Here is a 26,757-nt window from a genome sequence, read left to right as displayed (position 1 = left end):
GTATTTACAAGATATTAAACTTTAGTTTAAAAGGAAAGTTAAATTATATTCATCTTTTAAATAGATTGGAGTACAGAATTACGTTTTGTTGTCAATGTACTTTTGTAGTATTTAGTTGGATATACAAATAAAATTATTATTTTTATAAAATTGTGATCTCATTGTAGACGATGTTGCTACGTATGTAACAAGAATGTAAATTTAAGCGTTTGGTTTTTTATAAGTTTGAATTAAAATCTTCTAAAAGATAGAAGTATAAATTAAGAATTGAACTCAAGATTATTCTTAAAATGCATATATTTTACGTAAATGCTCTGCAGTTTTGTATTCTAAATACATATTAGCGTATATGTATGATAATTCAGTTATTGTTAAAAATGTTCTTCAATGAAATGATTGCGTGAATCAGAGTAACAAAATAAATAACATTCTCGGAAGCTCACGTTAGTGTTTACATGTCACTCTCTGTGCACCATTAAGAGTCTTCATCCCGGCGAAACTAAAATCCCGCTAATTTTACAGTAATTATGTGATATCTTCAAATAGATAAAAGATAATCGAAATGTGGACCAAGAGCGCCGTAGACAATATTATTTTACATAAGAAACCGTTATCACGACTCACTTATCTCCTTTTGATTTCGACCCATTTTGAAAATCGGCATTTATTTTCGCGTTTCTAAACAACTGAAAACGGAAAGCGACTAGGTGACTTGTGATAACGGTATCTCACTCAAAATAATATTGTCTAGGGCGCTCTTGTTCCATATTTCAATTATCTTTTATCTATTTGAATATATCACATAATTACTGTAAAATTAGCGGTATTTTAATTTCGCCGGGATGAAGACTCTTAACTGACCTCTCAGCTCGTTACTGTCGATCCGTAAATGACACACAATTCCTGATGGATGTCAGCTTCATTCTATCCTTTGACATTTAGAAATCGTATGGTAGATATCACTTTACATTTAGCGGGATTTTGCATTATGGTAGCAATTTCATCTTACAGCTACTCACACGTACAAAACTTTACTCGGATAATTCATCTTCATTGCAAACATAGAATACGAGGGCATGCTCCTGCGTATGCTCAACTTCGTCAGTGTTGCCAATCCCGCGTGTTTTTCGTGCACCTCGTATTATGTTATGGAGAAGCTTAATAAAGGTGCATATTAACTGTAATCAGCGTTACAACTGCTCTGAATTTCCCAAGATATTTGTAAGTAAAGTCTATAGAAACGAAAAGGAAAAATTGAACTACTAGATCTTGGCACCTTGAAGTTCTGATTTTGTTTTAGAGAATCACTCTTAGAATTCAACCATAAAATTCCTTGCGTTTAAATATTCACAGCACATAGATCTAATTGTATTGGCTTCTTGTTCACTATAAGTGGGATGGTACAGCAGAATTCATTATAAATCATGGTCTGAAAGATCCATTGAGCAAAAAGGTAAGAGATATTGAAAGGACTCATTGTATGTAGAGTAAATAAAAACTTGTTGCATTGTGGTATGGATGACAAGCATTAAATTGAAATCGAAAGAATGCTTGTATTGTAACATGTACTGCTTCACGCTGTTAGAAAAATTCTCTTTATTATTTTGATTAATATTATGTACAGAAAAAAGTTTAGTAAACTTAGCTAGTGTAATTCTACAGTTTATCTTGTAGATTGTATTGTTACGTTCAATGTAGTTAGCAATTATTTTTGACCGTTAATGTTCTTGCTTCAGTTGTGAGGTAACTAGGTTCAAATCCTGTATTTCTTTTTCCTCAAGCGAATGAAACTTTTGGTTCTTGTAAACTGTCCTCTGAAATTTTCTTCCCAGTTCTCTCGTAGCTCCATGTAGAACTTACAGTAAAATACAGAACTTACAGTAATATGCAATATACAGTAAAACTTCTGAATAATGAACATCGATGGGATATGGTCATTTCTCCGTAAATGAGAGGTGTCTATTAGAGAGAGGCTACACAAATTTATAGGTTACCCACAGCTCTTGTTGTAATTGTATACAGTATAGAGTAAAGACATTAGTAATAGATGTGTTTATTATGGAGAATGAGAGTTTATTCCCCCTCTCTATAGAAACAAAAGTATCGCTGTAGGGTGTTTATATCAGTGTATACTGCAAAATATACTGCATGTGCGGTAATGTTTTTCTCAAGTAAACGTCATATACCTGTAAATATCCATTAATTCGTATACTGACTGTATTAGACATAAAGGTAACTCATTGAAAGTTTTCTAGGATTATCGTCAGAAAGGAACGTATTGTTAATAGAGAAAAGTTTCAAATGCAGCACACAACTGTTCTCTATAGTGGTTCATCAGGTCATTTACTTATGATAAAACATTTTAAAGGGAAACAATTTCCTGCACTGTATCTCACATGTATTTATTTTTCAAATTGAAAACAGTACAGCATATGAACTGAGAATAAATGTTGTCCGTTAGAGAGACATTTGGTAAATTTAAGATACCCACAGCTCTTTTTGACCTTTGTTGTGAAGACGTTACTAAAACCGGTGGAAGGAGGAGAAAGAAGACTGCCCGTGTCCGTACGCTTAAAAGAGAGTATTGTGTCCCGTAATAATGCATATATTTTTTCCAGAAAAAAAAATCCGTATTCTGGAAGTGTCCGTTAAGGGAGGTTTTACTGTATATATTTTTAATCAGTAATATGGAGGATGTAAATCAATTCATACTTATGTACACATGGTAATAACAAATAAGAACAAAGCAGGAAAGTAGCAGAAAATTAATAGCGGATGATATGTATTATTTCCTGCAAAATCTGTTATGAATAAAAATTTATTAATTAGAAATAAGCACATTATAAACAAGCATAATTTTTCTGGATGTCTGGATGCTGCTTATAGAGAAGAGAGTCCGTGTATGTTCGAAAATTGTCGTGAAGACAATACATTAAATAAAAAAAATTATCCCTTTCTGACCGTGTGATTCCATCTGGAATCACAGGCTTCCTTGGCTTTCATAGCGCATATATCGTGCCGAATGATTCCAAGTTATCTAATACGTTGTAGGTATAGCGTTCTGGCAATATAGAATTTTGAGGAAAAGAATAGATTTTCTTACTTCCTTAGACTTAAACATATAATCCATTGAAATAAAATATTTCTTTATTTTCAAAATATAATTAAGGTCAGAAAGGGTGTATATATATATATATATATATATATATATATATAATATAAAGACAAAGATGAACGAAGAGTAACGTAAAACTTCGTGGTAAGGTCAAGAAGAAAGGAAGAGATTGGCATAAAGCCGGATTTTCGGTACATTAGTTACAAGAATGCTTAATTATGCAGACTTGGCAGAGAATAAAATCCAATTGTGGATTTCTTTTTAAATAAATAAAACTGAAAAGTACTTACTATGGATGATCATAATTAAAGTGCCATCATGAAACGCAAATTCAAATTATTTTATATAATATTTTATATAAATTGGACCGTAATCTAAATTATAAGTAAAACATCTGAAGGACATTATTGGACGCATAATTGAAATGCCAGAAAAAAAGTGTCCTGAGTGAGTAAAAACCTGCAAATTCGTATTATTTTTGCTTATAAGTTGAAACAAGTAGCAGTGTAACGTGTACATCACTGCATGGCGTGATATATTCTCAGATTACAATGGAGATTGAATATATATTCTTGAGACGCTTAATTGATTGCATAAATCCGCTTCTAGCTATTTATTATTTCTTTTAGTCCAGCAATCAACGTTAAAACCGAAGTGATTGATTTCTGCTTCTTCTGGTTTGAATAGCAGGGTTCCTACTGGTCAGGGAACTCAGAGAAATCAAGAAAGAAAAAAAAAAAGACTGGAAGTCAGGGAAAATCAGGGAAATTTTATAAAATATATATTTTTTTTCTAACATTAATTGTACACGAATTTTACCTTAGCCACCTAGTATATTGCTGTTTTTTCGTTTGTAAGTAGATATTAATGATCACAGTATGGGACGTTGCTGAGATTTTTATGGGAGATAAGTGGAATGTATGTATGAGCAATTTATTACTATTTGTCTCTATAGAATAAATGTTCTCGTATATATATATAAATATTCACCGTTATTTATTCCTTATCTATATGTCAACGTTATCCGACACTTGTCATGAAAGTCAGGGAATTTCCTGTCAAAAGTCAGGGAAAAAAATTTCTCCAGATCAGTAGGATAGCGGGTTAAGTGAGAAGATGGTACCTATTCTTAGAACGCTAAATCGATTGTAAAGAAAGAGAGAGAAAAAAAAACGCTACTACTCACTATCTCTTTGTTTTTGTTCTGTGTAGATTAATATTGAAATCGATTATAGTGGATTTTTATCATCTGGTTTAATAGAGAGTTAACGATGGAAGTGAAATATTTTCTGAGGACTCTTAATTGCAGGAAACCGCTTCTCTGTATTACCGTTTCTTACTCTATAGTGATCAACGATAAAATCGAAAGTGATATAGGGGTAGACAGAGTAAAAATATAAAGAAGTTTTGGGTTAGTAAACCGAACTCTTTGAAAATTGGCGCAGTCATTAAACTTGGTTTTTATATCTATCAACTGATTTCTGTTCTTTTTTGCTGCCCATTTCAAGTGAAGAACTCTTGCTCTTTTCCAGTAGATGATCCATTCCAGAAGTTGCTAAGAAGAGCAAGTATAACAAGTAGACCCATACAGTCATCTGATTTAGTTGTGGAAGAAGTTTCATCTACTGGCGAGGATATACTTTCTCAACTCTCTACGCTTCGTAAGGTACAGTGTTTTGTTTTCTTAGCACTACACATAGCGTTTCGTAAAATTAGTGAATCACTATTGTACCTCTTCACTGTGGACTCTATAACACAAACACTGGTTCGTTCTGCAGTAGTTCGGGTTAATAATACTATGAATATTTCTTACAATTCCACAGTTAAAATAAAATGCACATGGACAATACTACGGTCTTCTAGCTACAGGCTGCAGGCACATTCACACAGATAACTATTCTATACAGTTTCAAGTATCTACTCGGTGTGGTGCTCCTTCTTCTACAGTTGATAAATTACATTAAATTGCCATATTTTAACAAAAACTAAACAATTTAAATAAGTTATTTATGACTAAACAATAATCAATAAGTCAGTGGCATTATTCATTATCGCTAAAGTTTGATGTCTGTTCTTATAGTCGGACATATACCTTGACGTCAAATTTTCACTATGCAACGTATTGAGTTACCTAAAGATACGTAGAATAAAAGGAAGAAAAGGCATGTGGGACATTCCATGTCAAATCAACATGTCATCAGACTTGACTATCTCAGATTTATGTAAAAATTGGTGTGCAGCTTTATTACAGTGGGAGAGGAAAAATTCCCAAATATTACCTCCCCCCCCCCGGAAAGTGACTCCATACAGGGTGTTCAAAAATGTAAAAAAAAAAATGCATTTTTTCAGTTACAGTGATTATTAAAAATTGTTATAAAATGATTAATATGTGCACTAGAGACATGAAACAAACACCATTGGAAAGCTTAAAGATTGCTCTACAAGTTGTACTATATTGAAAAAACCTGTAAAATAAAAAATAACACTTCAAAAACTCAAATTAAGATTTGAATTTTGAATTTGGCATAGAAATGTCCCTCTGAATTTGTTCAAAATTGTTTAGATTGTAGTCTCATATGTGTACTAAAACACCACAAAGTTGTGTTTTGGGCACTCAATGGGATCCGATTCAAAATTCAACATAAACCAAGTTTTGCACGATATTGACCATGTGAATATCTGGGTTTAGATCGATGACCATTTGCCTGGAGTTATTTACCTGCAACATCAAAGGAATTTATATTCAGTTTCAATTATTTCTTGATGTATTCATGTGAATTTACATAATTATCCACCTTTCGAGTTATTTAGAGAGGTAGAGCATTCACCTCCGGTGCTTGGGGTCCCTGGTTCGATCCCAGCTCGCGCTGTTTTATGTTTGAGTTTGTAGTAACTAATTTGTTAACCAATCTCTTAAATCAGTGGGCACTAGTTGGAACTCTGTTGTAAATATCATTCAAGAAACTAATTAAATAATAGTAGAAATATGTAAAAGTTCGAGTACGCCTACAACTACTATTGTTAAGGTCGTGTAACAGTAGCTATGTAGTTTTTTTTTTTTTTTTTTTTTTTTTTTTTTAAGGCATCCTTTGTGTTTATCTAGACTTGTTTTGTTTTATTCCTTCCATCTATTTATCAATAAGTGAAAAAATATTTCTAAGCGAACTTGTATTTTTTCTTTGTTGTTAATCAAGCCGATGTGCACAACCGGCTCGGCTCGGCTCAGGTCACCTGAGTCATCGGCTCGAGCCGGCTCAGTTGCGATGAGCCATCGGCTCGGTTCGGCTCAGCTCAGGTGAACCATCGGCACGAGCCGGCTCGGTTGCGATGAGCCACCCGCTCGGTTTGGTGAGCTGTTGGCTCGGCTCATGGCTCAGTCACCACCGAGCCGCTCGAGCCGTTAACAACACTACTTTGTGGTGGACAAACACCGTACTCGTGGGTTTTCTCAGGTTCTCCCGTTTCCTTCCACTTTCTTTATTCCACCATTTCATTCATTTCTCATGATCACCATCTCCTTTAGCCTAGCCGACATAACCGTGGGACGTAAAATTTAAACATTTCATTTTTTTTTTTTTTTTTTTTTTTTTTTTTTTTTTTTTTTTTTTTTACTATTTTAGTAAACTCCTTAAAATGGTGGAATTTTGAATAATATAAATATCTACAGTTTGACATACTCTATATTACCACCAGATTAATAACGTTGCCATCCGTATATGTATATATGTTACAAATGACATACGTCAGATACTTCAAACATATTTCAAATATACATGTTACAGATCTACATACAGGGTCATAAGCACCTAAATGTTGGAGGTCTCTACCACATTGATAAAGCAAGTTAAATGGACGGGGCAATGTATATTTAAAATATCTTAGTATCAAATACTCTTAATCATGATATAATATATATTTAAAGTTGATAGGAAGCAAGTTACAAGGGACTGAAAATATGGCTTTTTTTTTTTAAAATTATTTCGAAATAAGTATTACATCCTATCATATAGAGGGTTTTCAGTAAACGTGAAGATCATAACATCGTTTACAGCAATTTGGTATCTTGAAAAAAAAAATGAAATCAAATTTTTCAGTTTTACGTCCCACGGTTATGCCGGTTAGGCTAAAGGAGACGGTGATGATGAGAGATGAATGAAATGGTGGAATGAAGAAAGTGGGAGGAAACGAGAGAACCCCGAGAAAACCCACGCACACGGTGTTTGTCCACCACAAAGTTCACTTGGCGGGAGCAGGGTAATTTGGTATCTTGTTCTGAAGATACGATAAACATTGGTAAAGTTTGCAACAGGGTTGGCTGGTTTAAACCAAGGTTGTTCAAACTAGCTGGTTTTATTTTAAAAAAACAACTCTTAAACACACATTTGTGGGTTATCACGTTTCACTCCCGTATATTATTCGTATTATATACAGACCTAAATTTCCCATTCGTTACTCAAAGAGATTATACTACAAAAGCAACTTTTTTTTATACGTTTGTGAATGTTTCTTTTGAGATTTTTTATACCGTAGTTTGTTATTATTGTTATGCAATTGCAATCAAAGGAAAATTCTAAATATTGTTTTGTTTTAATAATGTCTACTATTGATAAAACACATCGACATGCCGTACTTTTTGGGAGGGGGGTCATACAAACCCCACGAAAGGCATATATTGAAATCAGAAGTATCTTTGGTATCTATTTATGTATAAATGGGTCAGAGCCAAAGTGGACATCTTTATTCACTTTTCTTACTGATATGCCAAGTAAGTCGTTGTATTTCTTTAACTTGGACTAATAAAAGTCGTAGTGAACTAACTTGGACTAAATTAGTTCTTCTGTCCTCTGCTGTACTTTGAAATTGCCCATATGTAATTGTGTCTAATGGTTTCACTTGTGCAATTGTTTATCTTTTTGTCCTTCTGAAATGACTCTTGACAACTATATTTACAAGTATGTAAAGATCAGTACAACGTATTTTTAAGAGGAGTCCCTTCGTAAGTCTGTCGGCAGAGTATCGCATTTGTGGCCAATTAATCCCGGTTTCTAGTTCAAATGGAGGACAATTTCTCTCGGATGTAAGTCAAGAAGCTGTTTGGATTCTGTTCTAAGCTTATGTGACCCCTTCCAGCATAACCTGGTTGTTGTATAATATCACCAAGGCGAAACAAACTTATTTCTGTCCATATGTGATATAAATACATAGAGCAAATTATTTAAACTAAAAAAAAAAAAACGGGTTTAAACCAAAAAAAAGTTTTTTTTCAATAAAACCCATGGTTTTTGCCAACCCTGGTTTGCAACACTGCTTGAAATAATATAATTGTGAGAACTTGTTTTAATTTCAATTACTAACACCTTTTGCTGTAATGTTATACAAGCAAAGAAAAGGAACAATTATTTTTAAACTTTTCCATAAACATGTCATTTTAAGTACTATGGCGATCTCTACCTATGTTTTTCATATCTCCGGAGCAAATTCTGCACAGGAATGCGCGAACATCACGTTATATATGATGAAAATTGTTCAGATTGAAACCTTAAAATTTACTATTTCTGTATACTTCTTCAAAATGTATTAATTTTAACTTTATATTTTAATGTTCTATGTTGTCATTTATTTTAAGGGTTTAGAGCTGAAACACTATGAATGGGACTCCAGAAGTGAAACTCCTTGTTCGGACATGTCATAGTGGACTAAGCTATCGATTAACATGAACGAATCCTGTGTTCAAGTTATGCAGTACTTTATAAGGGCAAAGGAGTACGCAGAACTAGCAGTGTTCTCAGAATGTCAACGAATTTAGTGAGATCGTATTGTATATATTTTTTCAAAACATTCTGATCCGTCCAATGTGTTCATGTTTTAAAATCTGCATTAGCAGATTGATGGTTGGCCAGTGGCTATAAAACTACAACATAAAATATATTTTATATTTAAAATAGATAAAAATATAAGGAAATGCGCTATACAACTGTATATGTATATAAGAAGTCTAGTCTTCCAGATTATATTGTATTCCAAAATACATAAAATAAAAATATGAATGTGGTCGTAGTATTTAATAATAAATTCCCGTCCAACATATACAGACTTTTTAAGAAAGAAATCATGTACTAGGTTATCTAATAGATAAGTCTCATCAAAATTTATAAAGAAAGATCTAAATCTATGTCGACGAACATGTCTTCTCTTGAAGCTATAAACTGGCAAAAGTGCGAGAAGATAGTTTTGAAGCGTGTTAGGGGAATTTAAAGCAATGTGTTAGCTCTGTCTAAATATTCATGTTTGATAATCATGAGATACGTCCACAACGAATTTTAGAAGATGCACAAGTAGTGCCGTATGGTTCTGAAACATTGATATGGAGATAGATTTTACGTTAGTTCTAGTATGTTTCATTCGTAGGTTTCGAGTTAGCAAAGTAACAGAAAATATTTTTTCGCACTTTCGCCAGATTATTGATTCTAAAGGACGGATTTTTCAACGTATGTGATTTCATTTCTACTTGATATTTTTAAAACAAACTGTATGTAAACTGAAACGGTGTATATTAAATATATGAACAAAATATATAATACATCTTATATGTACAAATTATTTTTGTATACGTAGAATATTTGAGGTAATTTTCAAAGAAAGTTATTATATATGTATGTATTAAATAAAATTAGAAATTTATATATTAATATATGTGTAAACTTCATTGTTAATCATGTTGTTTTATTTATAGCAAAATTTGTCTTCGTAGTAATCATATATTCATTAATACTGTGAGAAGGCACTGATTTTATTTATTGGTTTTCTAAATTACCAGGATGAATATATACGTTTAGTTATTTTTTTATCATTAAAAAAAATTCTAGTCATTTTTACGTAAGGCATGAATGAGGCTGTATTTCAGACAGAAGTATTGGATCTATGAGTTGTTCTTAAGTTGTTCGGAAGTTCATATTGATTCTTCAAAGAATTATAGAATAATTTGTTTGCGCTTGTACATCGAGCAGCAAAAAGTGTCCTTTTGCCAAAGCGTTTTATAACCAATCATTTTACATCCGTCCAGTAATTCTGATTATATAATTTTATAAAAATAATATTTTGCTCTCTCAACCTGCGAAAGATTATGGAATTTTCTGAAATATTTCGTAAATGATTGAAAAAAATATATTCATAGTAACAGGTAAAACTTCGATGTTGACTGTCCATGTATTATATTTAAGATACTTCGATATTTTTTTCTTACTAATTGGAACGGTATAATATTGTATGACAGGGAGAAATGATTTTAGTATCTTTATTTATTTATTTTTATTTGATAATTAATTTATGTATGATGAGTTGTTGGTTTAACAGTGCTAATTACCTCTAGATTTTCAGGTAATAGTTTTCTGTATAAACATGTGAGAGCAAATCGAACATAATGTTTGGAAAAGAATGGTATAAATACACCGAGATATTCGGGAAATTTTATTGTACGTAATTGATAATTCTTTCATTCATTTTTATATTGTAACGGGAAACTAATCAGCGAACTAATAGCAGAGAAAATCAGTAGAATTTTTTTTCTATGTGGTAATTATAATTCAGTTAGTCGTGGAAAGCTTAGAGGATTGCGTTCCCCTCCAAGTTATCATATTGATGATCTTCGGTGAATAAGCGTCGAAAATTTAATTTCTCACATTAGTAAGGATCAATTTTACATAGGGTTTTATATATATATATATATATATATATATATATATATATATATATATATATATATCAAATTTCTCTGTAATTGGACCAATCATCAGTGATTTTAGAAATTATTTACAAATGTATTTTTTTGTATTTGTAGCTCTGTTTCAAATTTATGAAATTTGATATCCAAGTCTTCTTGTTTGTATATTGCGCTTTCTCGTTGCAAATGAAAAAGGAAGAAAGAAACCCATGCAGATGATAGCCTCAATGCTATTCTAGTCATCATTAGGATTGCGTTTCTCTTTTATAAAGATTTATTTATTTATTACTTGTTACTGATTTTGAAACAAATATATTTCAAGGATTGTTTTATTTTTTTAATATTATTTTTTGTTTTTGGTTATTGCTTTCTTCTTCTCCCGCAGAAAATGGTTTAATTTTTAAAATCATTAAACTTAACTTGTATTTCTTTTTATTAGATGATGACTATATTATAATGATTTCAATAGAGCGAAAAATCACTTCTCCAGTTTATTTCAAATAAGCTGTCAGGAGTAAGTGATGTATGTTTCTAGTCTTAAGCGAGCTAGTCGAATGTGTATGAGTTTATGAATTTTTATTATGCCTGTGTGATACTTTTAATTATTTATTTATTTGATAAATTGTAAATGTTGGTTAACTATAGAGTCATTTCGTTGTATCACTTAAGTAAAGAGTTTGCCAATAAGATCATCAGGACTTTCAATGAGTTAGAATGAAAACTATAAATAATAATAAGTGTTTATTACTGTGGAAAGCAATCTTTGGCAATATGTTTTGAAAATACTGTCGTTCAGATGTTTTTTACTGGTTTAGTGGGTGGAATGAATTTTGAAGCTTCAATTTTGCACCATTTTTGCACAGATATTATATGGTAAATTCGCAGTTGTGTATTCAATGTTCCCTGTCAGTTCACAACTTATTTGTGGCTTATTCTGTGAGACTTGAGATAACTCCATAGAAAATAATCGAAGGGGGAAAGATCACATGATCTGGGCGACTAATTTACATCACCATTTCTCGACAGAATGCGTCCGAGGAACATTTCGTGCAGTAAGTCCATTACGAGTCTGGCGAGCTGTGTAACAAATTGCCCTGTTTTTTGTTACGATTTTCCAGTTGAAGCCAGCAAAAGTCCTTGATCATATTGCTGTATCGCTCACCATTGGCATATATCGTTCGTATGATATTCTCGGTTGAACGACCGACTCGACGACATACAGATGTGGAATCGTGTGCAACTGAGCCTCTTTTTCTGAATTTCTCGAGATGGTAAATCGAGCGTTCTGTCAGTTGATTATGTTAATCATACATTCTTCACAATGCAATCGAATTGAACACGAATTTTGATGGTAAATTCGAATAATTTCTACGCGTTGTGGATTGTGCATATCTCTATGCTAATGTGCCACAGACTACTTCACATAGCTGTCACAGTTTAATCTCGCCAATCCAGTGTTGCTAGAGCACGATATCAAAATTCTGATGTTCTTATTGGTAAACTCTTGTACTCATGAAATGATACGTACATTATTCGATTTGATAGGTATTTTCAATTGTTTTATTCTATTTCGAATACATAATTTGTTGTTCTCATAAGTTGTTTAATTATGGTTGTGTTGCAATTAAAGCGATTTAATAATGCGTTATTTATTGAAGAGACAAGTGATTTCGCACACTTTGTATAATGATTTTTTTATAGGTCAATGTTTCCTTGAAGATATAATAGATTGATCCATTAAGTATCGGTCATGAAAGGAAAAATAATCAATTATCAGCAACTTGTGGTCTAATTGAGGTTAACACATAATTACTTCCGGCTCCAACAATGTTGCTCAAGTCCATTGAAATTTCCGTGCTCAGCTAATACGAGAATATAGCTAGAATACGTGAATTCAGTAAATATCTCCGTCCAGTATCCGTGTAGCCCATCACTCTTAAAAATATACTGATCTTCATCGCCTCTACCGGTTATATTCAGAACCAAAAGCATTCAGTACTAGTCTTTCGAGCAAGTGGATTTTTCAAAATAGTAAAAATAGTTGATACTTTGATAACCTTACCTGACTGAATCGACCGTAACTGAGGACTAGCATAGTTTCTTGGTCCGATAAGTTGCCATTCCAAGTATTTCATTCAAATGGATAAATGTCGGAATTCGATGCCAGCCATTGAGTCGTCTGAAAATCTTGGTTACGAATGTGAGTTATGTAAGAGCCTTCATGATTTTTGCCATGCGATATAATTATTGTTTAAGCACTGAAGACTTACAATTCGAGACAAATATATTGCCACCGAGGATTGAATCCAAGTCTTCTGCGTCAAAACCTAAAACGCCACAGAGCTCTCCTTCCTGGACTAGTAGCTAGCACTTAACACTTTTGTGCAGGTAGTCTCGCTTTAAGAGTCTCTATCACTGCGAAATTAAAATACCGCTAATTTTACAGTAATTATGTGATATCTTCAAATAGATAAAAGATAATCGAAAAGTAGATCAAGACCTCCCTAGAAGATGTTATTTTGCATGAGTTACCGTTATCACGAGTCACCTAGTAGCTTTTCGTTTGCTGTTATTTAGAAACACGTAAATAAATGCCGATTTTCTAAATGGCTGGAAATCGAAAGCAGATAAATGAGTCGTGATAACGGTATCTCACGCAAAATAATACTGTCTAGGGAGGTTTTGTTGCACTTTTCGATTATCTTTTATCTATTTGAAGATATCACATAATTACTGTAAAATTAGCGGTATTTTAATTTCGCAGTGATAAGGACTCTTAATTCATGGCAGGAAAACAAAAATATGAAACTAATTACGGTGATTCGGATTCCACTTTAAACTGTAGGTCCACGTCTCATATAGTCTCGATAATGAAAAGGGACCTAATACTTCCAACAAACAAACAAATAGAACGCCATGAGGAAGCTCTTCATTTGTTCATCATTTTTAGTCCATCGTCATGGGAGTACGTGCTCCCAACAGAACAAGCATCACCACATTAACCCTTGTTAAGCATAATATAGCTGGAGGACAATTCCACTAAATTTGCAACCATAAAATAATTTCCTTCAAAATTCGGTTTGCATTTTACGAACATTGATATGCTGTCCACTCATATGAGCATCTTGAAATTCATAGTTCTTAGTTGGCTGTAGTACTAGCCAATAATTATTAAATAATTACAAAGTACTATGGTCCAAAATGATCATTGATTTGAGAAAAACAACTTCATTCGTTTGGAAAAGAACCTTATTGTTGAGTTGTATGTCACCAAATTTGACGGTTTCACAATTACCGTATGGAAACAACAATAAATAACGCTGAAATGTAATAATTTTATGATAAATACATAAAATGCCGGAATAAAATTAATGATTACCAGTGTGGTGTCACTTCTTTTGATAGTATCACTTGGTGCAATAGGTTTTACTGCAACTCCCATGCCGTGCTTCTCAATCTTGAGGTTAGTTTTTGAGTTTGGAGAACGTGTTAAAACTATCAAATTCATCCAGTGTGTTTGGAATTATCTTTTGTGAAATTTAAGGCAAGAAAAATAAAAGGGGAAAACTTGAATTGCTAAATTCCAACGATACAGAATGAGATAATTAAAGAAATTAATTTAATGGTCAAGTGTATAGCTTGAGTTGTTAATAAATTGTTTTTTTATTAGTCACTGTATATTTTTCTCAACATTTTATGTTAATTTATTGTATAATTTCCATGAAACTAGTCGTCTGGTAAATGTAAAAAGATACTTTACTTTACCATTTTCTTGCATGAAATTTTTCAATAATCCATTTTAATCAATACATATTTCTTATGTTTTATAGTGATATTAAGAGATATTGTGTGTCTGATAAATAATTCAATTGATAATTAGTTTTGATTATTACTACATAGAGAAACTACTTGAAAATCAAGTAAAAGTAAAAGCTACTCTCCTTAAGGAGCTTCCAATATTAAAAAAAAAAAAAAAAAAAGCTCCTTGTGTTTTTAAAATCGGTAGCTTGTCAAGTAGAGTCTTTACTTTTATTTAATAAACAATTCGTTTGAAAAAACTAAAGGACAATTAACATACATATTCTCAATGTATTTAAAAAGATGATGATTAGACCTGTAAAAGAGAAAAAATCCAATTCAACAATTAGTAGGCACCCTGGGAAAGAAGTATCATTAGACATTCTGTGTATTCTTCAATGTAAAAATTTGTAAATGAATGCAGTAGTAAGAGCCATGCCATTGCACTTTAATACTTTAATTTTCGAAATATTTTAGTTACTGTTGTATATTCTATAACAAGAAAGGTGTAAATTCTGCATATTCAAGGTGACTTATCAAAGTTGGTAATTAAAGGTAAATGAAATAGTTAGAAAATATCGAGATTTTTAATCACTGGATATAAATCTTTTAAAATGTGATCTGGACTTGTATTTCTTTTTGTCGACTAAATTATATTAAAATAGCTAATCATGGGTGGAGACACAGAGAATCATGGCAAGCACTCCACGCCCCAGAAGTTTCGTCGAAAGCATAGTATACTCGTATAGACGTTAGTTTCATTTTAAGTGTATGTACTTCATTGAAAATGCCATATTATTAATGAACATAACAGTTTGTATTTATTACATTAAAATACTGATTTTTTTTTTATTATCGTTTCTGCGCTTTCAGTTTTACATAAGCTTTATTCATCTTTGTTGATTTTTCTTTTCTATCAAGGGATATTTTTTTCTTTCTTGATGGTTTTAATGGGTGTTGACTCTTCTTTCTTCTGATCAGAGTGGGATCAATTAGCTATCGAAACTCTCCAGTCTTCAACTTACATTGTTTGTAGTTGTTCTTTTCTCAATACCAAATTATGTGAAACGTGGACCTACTTTTTAATGCGGTATCTAAACCACATGTATCCCATTAAAATTAGAATATCAGTTGGTTTTCCTTAATTGGCAAATTCGTTACATATACCTATTGTGAGATTCCTTCGCTCTAACGAGCTCCTCCGTGGCTAAGCGGTTAGCGTACGCGCCTTTGGCGCGGAAGCCCCGGGTTCGATTCCCGGCGGGAGTTCATGTGGTTCGGATTCCACGTTAATCAGTAGGTCCACGTCTCATATGGCCTCGCTGCTGAAAAGGACGTTAAACTCAAAATCAACTCCTTCCCTCTAACCACACTTAGGCCTATATATTACGTTCATTACAATTAATTTTCTGTGAACTTGTGCTGCTTCTTTTCCCAACCCTTGGCATGAATGAAGAATCTCCACCTATGATTGATTTGAATTAATAGTTGGTATGTGTTAAAACGTAAATTGTTTCAGTCCTTATCCTTAAAAATAAGATACAGCAGATTGTTAAGATTGTATGTATAGCAGTGGTAGTAGCATCGGTTTTCGTTCATGTTCAGTTATTCGGACACACAGTTTTGAAGTAAACGAAAACACCATAAAGATATTGTTGTTACGATGTATTAATATTGTGAATAAATTTTTACTGCTTTTTAAGAAAACTTTTTTCTTTCTCTTTGCCATTCCTTGCAAAACAAATTCTATAGTATACAGAAAGTAGAGAGTTTATATTGGGAGGTGATTCTCCATAAAGTAATCTAAAATGTCATTGTGAAGAAAGCCATAACTGCATAGTTTTGACCTAAGAGTTTCGCAATATAGGCTTTAATACCACGTCTTATAAACACTAATCATTATGAGAGGAGGGTAGCTCATTGGTAGAAGAGGCATTCTTTATTGTTTATCCACTACAAACATTACTAGACAGATATAGACTGGAAGGAATGATAATGAAAGTTCCAACTAACGATCTTACGTTATTAATTTCAAATCCCACGTCACGTATTATCAATTTCAATAAAGGAAGTCCAATGGTATATACAGAAAACAACATGGAAGAATCTTCTTTCAAAATAGATGAAGATGAAAAGAAAGGACACCAATTTTGAGCATAATAAGAAATACAGGAGAGATTAAAGCAAACTGCCAAAACTTTCAACATTGAACTCTTCAACTTAAACCCTGACTCATCAGAACACCAAAAAATCGCTATACGCAACTTATTGTGCCAATACAGGAATGTATTCTCATACAGCTCAGAAGGCATTGGTTATTTCAGGGAATATGAAGATACGTATAGATAAAAGCACTTCATTTCATTACTGTTCCCCATCTATTCCATTAGGATTATGGTGCCAAATTGCTAAGCAAATTCAACAGTTAGACGCTAATGTTACGATGCTACATATCGGAGGTCCTTGGTTCGATTCCATCAACGGACTTTTGGATTCACGACATCTATTTCTCTGAATTATTATTATTATTATTATTTTAACTCAGCTGCACAGGTACTACAGAGATCAAACCTAAAGCACCTCCATCATGAAACATGCCTAAATAGTAGTTGTGTTCAGCTTAATCGCATCCATCCCTTTGGTCATTAAGAGACCGGTAGATGACAAACTGAGGGAACGTTTCTCCACCACCAGCAACATACGCTGGAATATGAAAGTGAATTTCATCTGAAAGATAACTCATCAAATAAGAAATATGGGAAACGTAGCTCATAGGTTTATTCAAATTATAACTCGAACACAAATATTCATTTTTTAAAAGTGCAACAGATGAGGATAGGTAAAGTTAGAATAATAGTGAAAAGTCTGGCGTAGTCATCAGATGTTTCGATGTATTTACTTACTGTACCTTCATCAATGGATGATACTCCATTCTCTCCTCTCTCTCTAGTTGGTTGTTCTTCCCTCCACTCTAAACGAAGTACCACGAGAAACTCCAACCATCCAGTTTTGTTTCCCGGACTGAGGCCTAAACCACACCTGATTTCCTCAATACCAAATATAGTCAACCCATAAAATCTAACCTCCTCATAAGTTATAACGCCGACACGAGTCATAACACCGTGTTCGTGAGGTCACATATGTCAAAACGTTTGAGAGTCGAAAACCTCACAAGCTGGGGAATTCACCTCATAATCCTGAGTTGTACTTTTTGACGAAATCCAAGTGCGAAGCTAAACCTCAGCAGAAAAGAGTAAACTCCAAATAGAAACTTGACAATAATTGCCGATGTAGTTACCAGACAATATCTTATAACTGAGGCAATCCATTGAATCAGCTAGAGGAGAGCTAACTTGGGTGCTCGAAATATTTACAATTTAGCTAGATGTGAGCAATGTCCTCAAACGCAGTATAGTGACACGGCCAAGAAATGAAAACGTCGCCAGACACAAGTAGGAAGTTAACAGATTGCACAAAGGTAAGGAAACGAACAAGGATATTGACTTGTTATAAGGTTAAAGGAATCTCTATTGCACTTATCTTTAATAAAACAAAAAGGTATACAAAAATGCTTCCAGGAAGCTTGAGACTACATGATGGAAGTTTCCGAAGAAAGAAAAAAAAATAAAAATAATCCAGAGAAGTAGATGTCGTAAATCCAAAAGTCCGTCGATGAAATCGAACCACGGGCCTCCGACGTGTAGTATCGTAACACTAAGATCATAACGAAGACACAGTAGCAGTGCGAAACTCCAATACTAAAGAATTTAGACCATCGTTAAATCTACAGACTAGTAACAGTTATACAAAGTACCTGTCTATACTCTTTCAATCGATCGACGGAGGATGTTTTAAAAGTATTAAAAGGGAAAAAAAAAACTGAATTTCGACATTAGATATTTCCAGTTATTTTGAAATTTTGTTGTACCTAAACAGTGCTAAATAGATAATGTTTGAGATGAATCATACATGAAAATGCTATAAATTCAAAAGGTATGTCATGTAGTATAGTAAACAGGAAAAAAAAGTTCGTATCTTTTTCAGAAATGTACGTTTTTTTAGAAAAAACATTTGCCTCTCATTTTTTTAAATTTCGTTTTTTTTTCAAATAGTCATTTGTAATGCATCTTACGTCTATTTAAGTATGAAATATTTTTATGTACCTGTAATCACCGTAAAATGAAACAAATTAAACGCTAGATACTGATACGCTACAAATATTTTACAATTTATATGAATAGCATACCTAGTAACAATTCGGGTTTCAGCAGTTTTCATCAATATTAACTAAGAAATAAAAGTAGAAATGAAATTTTGTTTTTTCGTGAAAGCAGGCCTTTAATATGTACGAAAATAATGTCACGAACAATATAAAATTCAAATAACTAGTCTAAAGGTAAAAACTAATAACTAATTTGCCTACTAGTATTTTTCTAAATATCATATATTCATAAGTATATTATTTAAATTAAATATTTCTTGTTGGAAACATACTTCATGATGATGGTACTTACATTTACTAAGCTGACCTTCTATTTAAATACTACATTCATAAATTATGTTTAGGTCGCATTAGTTTAAGGTCACATGGACAATGCTAAACCAAATGGTGAAATAAATCCGAGCATAAATTGCTTGATTGTTGTCAAATCCATTCTCGAATAGTAGCGAATATCTGTTCCATTTAGTTAGTGATCACCAGGGTGCGAATTGGCGGGGGGGATGCCAGGGATTTCCCCCCCTGACAAAAATCTTTCCCACCCTGGAGAAGGAAAATTTTATCCCTGGCAGGGATAACTTTTTTCCCCTCTGGAGTATTTTTAAGTGGACATAAAGATAAGTAGGTCTACTTTGCGTAGCTAACCTAAGTATTACTTGAGTGAAAATTTATGAAAGATCTCACATCTCAACTGTTTTGTACTTGTTAGTGTATATATATATATATATATATATATATATATATATATATATATATATATATATATATATATATATGGTGGGAGGACTGGGTGCGCATATGGGTGAAATTCATCCCCCCCTGGGAAAATTTTTCAATTCGCACACTGGTGATCACAGTCTTGATATGACAACTAGTCTTGCTTTTGTCACAAACAAGTTCCTTATCATTGAAGATAGAAACAAGGTTTTAAAAAAATGTTAACAGATGTAGAAGAAAAATCAAGAAATAAAGATAAATGAGCAAACTGACACATTGAGATTGAAGCTCGATATTGAGTTCTATAAAAAGGATTACCATCTTTCCTCTGCAGGAGTGTTTGCTTTATCTTTCACTAACATAATAGATTAATATTTAAAGAAAAACACACGAGATTGTACTTTCAGTAAGTTTTTAAGCCTTTCTGAGTGCAACTGCACTTACCCTCACCTTCGTTGTTCATGCTGGAGTAGCATACTTAAAATCATGACTTTTTAAGATTTGTTCTTTCTGGAGAAAGGGGGAAGCGGCAAATTATGCCATTGCACAGGGCGACAAGTTGCCTAGGGCCGGCCCTGATGATATGTATATACAAGACATGAATATAGGATGACACAATTTGAAGTAATGCAAGGTGTTTCAAAATTAATATTAGGGTTTTGAAACTGTGTAGTATCTATTACAATTAACTTACAATTATAAATATTTATGTCAAATGAAAGAGCAACTCAAACAGTTCTGTACGCACGCATGCACATGCATTGTTTGTTCTGTCTGCCGTTAGAAAGAGCAAGTAGCAAAGATGGAGATTAGAGAGCAGAAAGCTTTTTGTGTTTTAATAAAGTCTGAATCTGTAGTTACAGTGCAACCATCTGTGTGAAGAATATTAAGGAGACGCTTGCAACTACGTCCTTATCGTTTGCAGTTGCTACAGGTCTAAAGCCTACAGACTACGGTTTACGTGCCAATTTCGCAGGTGAAATATTGCTGCATAACAATGAAGATTTTCTGGATCGTGTCGTCTTCAATGATAAATCGACATTTCATCTAAGAGCTAATGTAAACACTCATAATGTTCGCATCTGGCGGTCAGAAAATCCTCAGGAGATGGTACAGTTGAAACGAGACTCCCCTTTTAATGTGTTTTGTGCCATATGGCGGAAAGTCAATGGGCCTTTCTCGCCTATCGACTAGATGTGTGCCGTGTGACGAATGAATCTCACATCGAACACTTGTAGCAAAGACTGTTTGAGGTGCTCTTTCACTTGATGTATTGTTTATAATTGTACGTAAAATGTAATAAGTACTACGAAGACTTAAAACCCCGATATTCATTTTGAAATACCCTGCACTTCTCACCAACAGTGTTGGACCTAAAATGTAAAAAGGAGAAAAATAATCCTTATAAAGTTATTGTTTACAACAACGATATTATTATTAGTCGAGACTATAACTACTACAACAACACGAGTTAGTAATAAAAAAAAATGTAATCAAAGTACACTCGTAACCCTTTCGGATCCAGGTGGTCAAAGTGGCACACACGGGTGTGTAACTTTTCTAATCCGCTCCTGTGAGAATACCAATTAAGATATCGGGATATTATTTTTGCCAAATATGGTCGGACCACAGTTTATCATATTAATTTATTTTTTTTTCTGGGTGTCGAATTTCCTTCTCAAATTTCACCCCAGTCAAAAATTCGAGAATTTTCGAATTTCCTTTACTTCTTTTTTCCCTGTAGCTTCCTTCGTTATAGAGAAACCTTCTCAAGACTTACCAGGTAGTTACCTAGGATGGATACCTAATTGTCGACATCAATTGGACGGGCCTGCGCGCAGTGTTGCCAATTAGGGAAATTAAAATTTCCCTAAATTGGCAAAAAATTCTAAATTTTTGTTTATAAATCCGTACCTATACGTCCGAGTGCATGTCAACTTACGCCAGTCGAACACTTGTCCTTACTGAACAAACGCGGGTACAGATCGTTACAATGGGGTAATTAGGGGGCGCACGAAAACTTCGTATTTAGATTCTAACCCTTGATTTTTGTAGTTTTTCCCTACTGTTCTGTTTACCCTAATATATTTTTGGTAATTAGAAGCTTTGTTCTTTAAATATAGCCATAATACTTGTAGGTTATATTAGTGGTGTACCAATTTTTAATTTAAGATAGTTTGAGTCTGTCTGGTAGCAGTGTTACCAGCAACAGAAAATTTTAATTCCAGATTTTAGGGGGAAAATTTTCTGTTTTGTCTCTATTACATCCCTCTTGTTGGCTACATCGGAACAAACGCACCAATATCTGAAAGTCTCGTCCTTGCCCTACATAACGCACTATGGGAAGTTTCAATAGGATAGTTAGGGGAAGTACAGTTGAGGTTTGTAGTAGACCTTGTTCTCTAACTGTAAAGATAACTGATTTTTTTTAAGTAGAATGAGATATTTTTATTTACATGCTTACTTTATTAGATATTGTCACAATACTTGTAGGATATATTAGAGAGATACCAAAGCTTATTTTAAGATAGTTTGTGTGTGTGTGTGTGTCTGATAGCAGTGTTGCCAGCTACAGAAAATTTTAATTCCAGATTTTAGGGGTAAATTTTGAAAAAAATCCCTTTTGTTTCTATTATTTCCCTCTTGTTTGCTACATTTGAACAAAAGTACCAGTGTCTAGAAGCCTCGTCCTTAGCCTACACAGCCCACCATAAAAAGTTTCACTAGAATAATTAGGTCAAGTACAACTGAGGTTTATAATAAACAATGTTCTGTAAATGGTAAGAAAATGGTTAATTTCTGAGGTAGAATGAGATATATTTTTTTAAAATTTCATGCTTACTTTGTTAAATATCGCCATGATACTTCTAGAATATATTCTTGGGGTACAAAGGTTTATTTTCAGATAGTTTGCATCTGTCTGATGGCAGTGTTTCCAGCCAAAACAATTTATTCTATATTTTAGGTGAAAAATTCGGAAAATTTCCCCTTTCCCCTCTATTATTTCTTCTTTGTGGCTACATTGAAACAAACGTACTACTACCTGAAAGCTTCCTCTTTGGCCTACAGAACGCGCCATAAAAAGTTTCAATAGGATAATTAGAGTAGCTGTAGCCCCGGCATATCTGCTGATTTTTGCTTCTGACGCGTAAAAGTGTCAAAATTTCATATGTATGACAGAGAATTTTCTTTCCCTCTTTGAATGGAAGCCAGGGATTTTAGAATTTCACTGTACCTTGTCAATATCAAAGAATTGTTTTAGTTAACTTGAACCTATATGGCAGCAGTGGTGCTAGATACAAAAAATTTTGAAATTCGGTTAGAAATTTTTTTGTAAATTTTCAGCTCTATATTTCCCTCAATAATTCCCCACCTATTGGCAACACTGCAACACAACTTACCAAAAAATAGTCCATTTTCTGAAAAACAAGGCCTTAACCATATCAATCGAATAAATGGCTTTTGAGCAATAAGTCACTAACTGAAAATGTAGAAAACGACAAAACCTGGGCCCGAAAGGAATAATCACACAATTTTGCTCGTATAGATACAAAGAAACAAATAATTTTAAGTTATGAGGGCTTCGACTCAAGTTCTGTTGACTATTTCAATAATCTACAACATAAATCAATAAATAATAGTTGCCAGAAGAAACAGACATTTGATTTAGGATTTAGATTTCTGGGCTTTCGGCATCTAAGGGCGATCACACTATCCGGGGAAAGGGAAGGAACAGAGGATTGGGGAAGGAAGGAAGAGGCCTTGGACTTATAAGTTAGGTACCACCCCGGCATTTGCCCGGTGTGAATGAGCAAAACCCAGGAAAACCTCATTCAGGGTGGCTGGCCTGAAAAAGCTGTTACACTTTTTCGACCGAGTTCCCCCACCGGAATCGAACCCGGGACCGTAACAGACATTTGAAGAAAACATGAAAAAGAACGATGTTGTTATTTAAAAAAAAAAACAGAAAAATGTTTTTACAACACTAGTGTCATGGGTCACAAGACTAGTGATCAGGCATTACCTAAGCAACTAAATGATATTAATGGTTTACTGAAACGCATCACCTTGTTTGCTGAAGTATTTAACTTCCCCACGATTATGTCACTTAGGCTAGAGAAGACGAATTCTTATAAAATAATTTGTGGAATGATATTGTGGGAGGAAATGGAAGAACTCCGAGAAATTCCATGAACACATGCTAATGTTGCTTTGTCTTGGACAATGATGAAGGGTGTATTACTATTCACTTCGCGATCGGAAACAGCATCGCACGCCACTGGTGTGAAGTATTGATTTTACACGAGAATTCAAGTGTCAAACCACAGTATCATTTTATTTACCTTTGAGGAAAAATAACTTCAGTTAGAAGATTCAAGTGGCTCAGTGGTAGAGCGTTCTCCGGTGCATGGGGTCCCTGGTTCGATCCCAGCTCGCGCCATTTGAACCTTCTGGTGGACAAACACCGTTCTCGTGGGTTTTCTCAGGGTTCTCCCGTTTCCTCCCACTTTCTTCATTCCACCATTTCATTTATTTCTCATAATCACCGTCTCCTTTAGCCTACCCGGCATAACCGTGGGACGTAAAACTCAAAGATTTAATTTCATTTCCTTTTCTTTTCTTTCCCTATAGTAACCATAATGATATACACAATAAGGCCACCAAGGATATCTTGGGGGGTCGTTTCCCCCCTACGTACTTGTGGTCCCGGAAAAGCATACTTAACACGTACATTGTTTTATTAATTAGATCAATTGTATTGTCTTCTGTCATATATTTAATTTATTTTCATAATAATGGTTCAGTACAACTTTGTCTGGGACGATTGTAACGTGTTACAATTGTCCCCATTCCCATGTTACATTTGTACCCATTCAACGGTCAGTGATAAATAACATAATTTCTCATAATTACATGGAGCCAAAACATCAAACACAATATCCACGTTGTTAAGAAAAGAACATAGATTACATGTGCACTTGGTATTTGTTTACAGTAAATGCATATCTATCAAGAGAAAATAAAAAGCAATTCAGTTAAAAATTTACTTACCTCTTACTAGAGATTGGGAAGTCAAAAAAAAAAAAAAAAAACGATAAATGGGTGACGTACGAATTGACATAAAATCATCGAAATCGATCGTTTTGAGATGTCGTCTTCTCTTCTTTTGGACCTTTAAAGTTCATTTTTTTCATGTCTTTGGCAGCCTATAACTTCGAAAGGAAGCATTTGTGCACCCAGGTTGGTCTATCTTTTTGTCTTATTTTGGTGTCAGGAATCACCTCACAAAAGTTGTGGGAATTGTTTTGAAACACCCTGTATAAAAGAGTTAAACAATCTTCCCGAAATTTTCACAACTATAATACCACTAGTCAAATCATGCATAAAAAATCCTACATCAAAAGAAGTTAAGAAACTGTAGCAACTTTCCCGATGTAGTAAAATATTAATACAAACAAGTCAATATTACTTCCAGCAAATTTATATAGCTAACAAAAACCAAAACGTATCTTAAATATGCGCTTAAATAACTAAAGAAAGTATTACATTTGAAATGTAGATAAAATACGAAGACAGGTTTCAGTCCTGTAGTTTCATATCAGTACCGTGCCATGAGGGGAGCGAGCGAGGCGACGGCCCCGGGCGCCGAAGTAAAGGGGCGCAAAATCGGAAGGAAAAAGTAATAAAAGTGCTCAGAATCAAGGAAAAACAGGGTTTATTTTTGAAAATTTTATTACGCTCCACGCCAACCATGGTGACGCTTCGCGTCTGGTCTAGCGACCTAACTTACATGTACGGGGGCGCCGTCGTATGTTCTCGCCCCGGGTGCTGATTTTCCACGGCACGGCACTGTTTCATATCTTTTTTTGTGTAAGTTCTAATTCCAAACAGCAAATTCTGTAAAACAGGTGTGTCAAATAAATGCATATTCCATGTAGTTATTTCTTATTAAAATAATAATAATTTAAATTAATGTAACAAAGTATACAGTATAATTCATAAATCATTAATTATTTAGCTTAAATAAGGCTCAGTGGTAGATTGCTGCTAGAATGTTATGGATTAAGTCCTTCTGCCAACCGTGTTGTCCGGGAAAAAGTTTTTTTTTTTTTTCAGTATCTTCTTTCTTTTTTATGAAGGATGATCGTGACCCATAGGTTACGCTTTGTATAGAGCATCTTTAAGGTAGCAAGTGCACTCGCGCTTTATAATTTAACACTACATGTGTTTGTTAGATCAAATGACATACAAAAATGTATCGTTTTGAAGTTCCATTATAAACAAACATTGGCAAATAGTGTTTTCACCCTAATAACTTAGCGACTACTCCGGGGGTTCGATTCCCGGAGGGACTGTTGACAATATGTTTAGTCACCGTTCATTAATCACATTCCGTTCAGTGCATGCATGTACAAAGTAAACTACGTACGCATTAATTAGCCAATAGTGAAATCATTATTCAAGTGAAATGCAGCAACAAGACTTCTAAATATTCACAAATACAAAAAGCGTTCGTTGTACACATGGCAATATGATTATGAAATTTTAGGTGAGCATACTTTGATCTTTTGCCTTAAGGAAGATAATAATGGTTGCTTCCTATTGTCTACAAATAAATCACAATGGACACTGATGTAGACATCAGGGCTCAACAACCGTCGCTAGTGAAATTCCTGTTCAAAACCTGTGAGGAATCAGCCACAATAATTCATAGGAAATTGACTGCGATATATGAGGAACATACATTGGACCACGTCAGTATCCAACGTTGGTTACAGCAGTTTGAAACACCTAAACTTTCCAGATCAGGTCAGAGAATTATGGCGTATTTTTTCGGAGATCAGTGGTGTCATTTTCATAAACTTTTTGGAACATGGCTCCATAATTAACAAGAAGCATTATCGTGTATCTCTGGATAAGGTACGACGTGCTCCCCAGACCAAGAGACCGGAGCTGCAAGGTAAGGTCATCAAACTCTATCATGACAATGCCAAGCCTTGCGCAGCTATGATGACACAACAGAAAATCATAAAACGGAAGAGTTAGTCCCTTTAGCCTTAGTCCGGACTTGGCTCCTTCAGATTTCTCCCTATTTGAACGTCAGAAGGCCCACCTGTGGGAACAAACATTCGACAGTGACAAGGTCCTTATTTCTTGTGTGAAACAATGGTGTAAAAATCAGCCGCC

The 26,757-nt window shown here is 33.8% G+C and overlaps 1 protein-coding gene across 2 annotated transcripts in view; it reads left to right on the top strand.

Annotated features, from left to right (window-relative positions):
* LOC145675580 (uncharacterized) overlaps positions 1–16,340 on the top strand; it is a 162,465-nt gene extending 146,125 nt beyond the window's left edge. The window contains exons 11-12 of one of the 2 annotated variants that reach the window (XM_081746103.1): positions 4,651–4,781; positions 8,742–16,340. In XM_081746103.1, coding sequence (XP_081602229.1) covers positions 4,651–4,781; positions 8,742–8,807 — 197 coding nt within the window. In that variant the 3' untranslated portion in view covers positions 8,808–16,340. Of the gene's footprint in view, positions 1–4,647; positions 4,782–8,741 lie in introns of both variants that reach the window. The other variant, XM_081746102.1, reaches the window with a different exon arrangement.
* Positions 16,341–26,757: the final 10,417 nt, after the last annotated feature.

Source organism: Thermobia domestica, chromosome 18 (genome assembly GCF_964235325.1).
Source record: "Thermobia domestica chromosome 18, izTheDome1.hap1.1, whole genome shotgun sequence".
Taxonomy (NCBI): domain Eukaryota; kingdom Metazoa; phylum Arthropoda; class Insecta; order Zygentoma; family Lepismatidae; genus Thermobia; species Thermobia domestica.
Note: the sequence above shows the minus strand (reverse complement) of the source record. Positions and strands in the feature narration are given on the sequence as shown.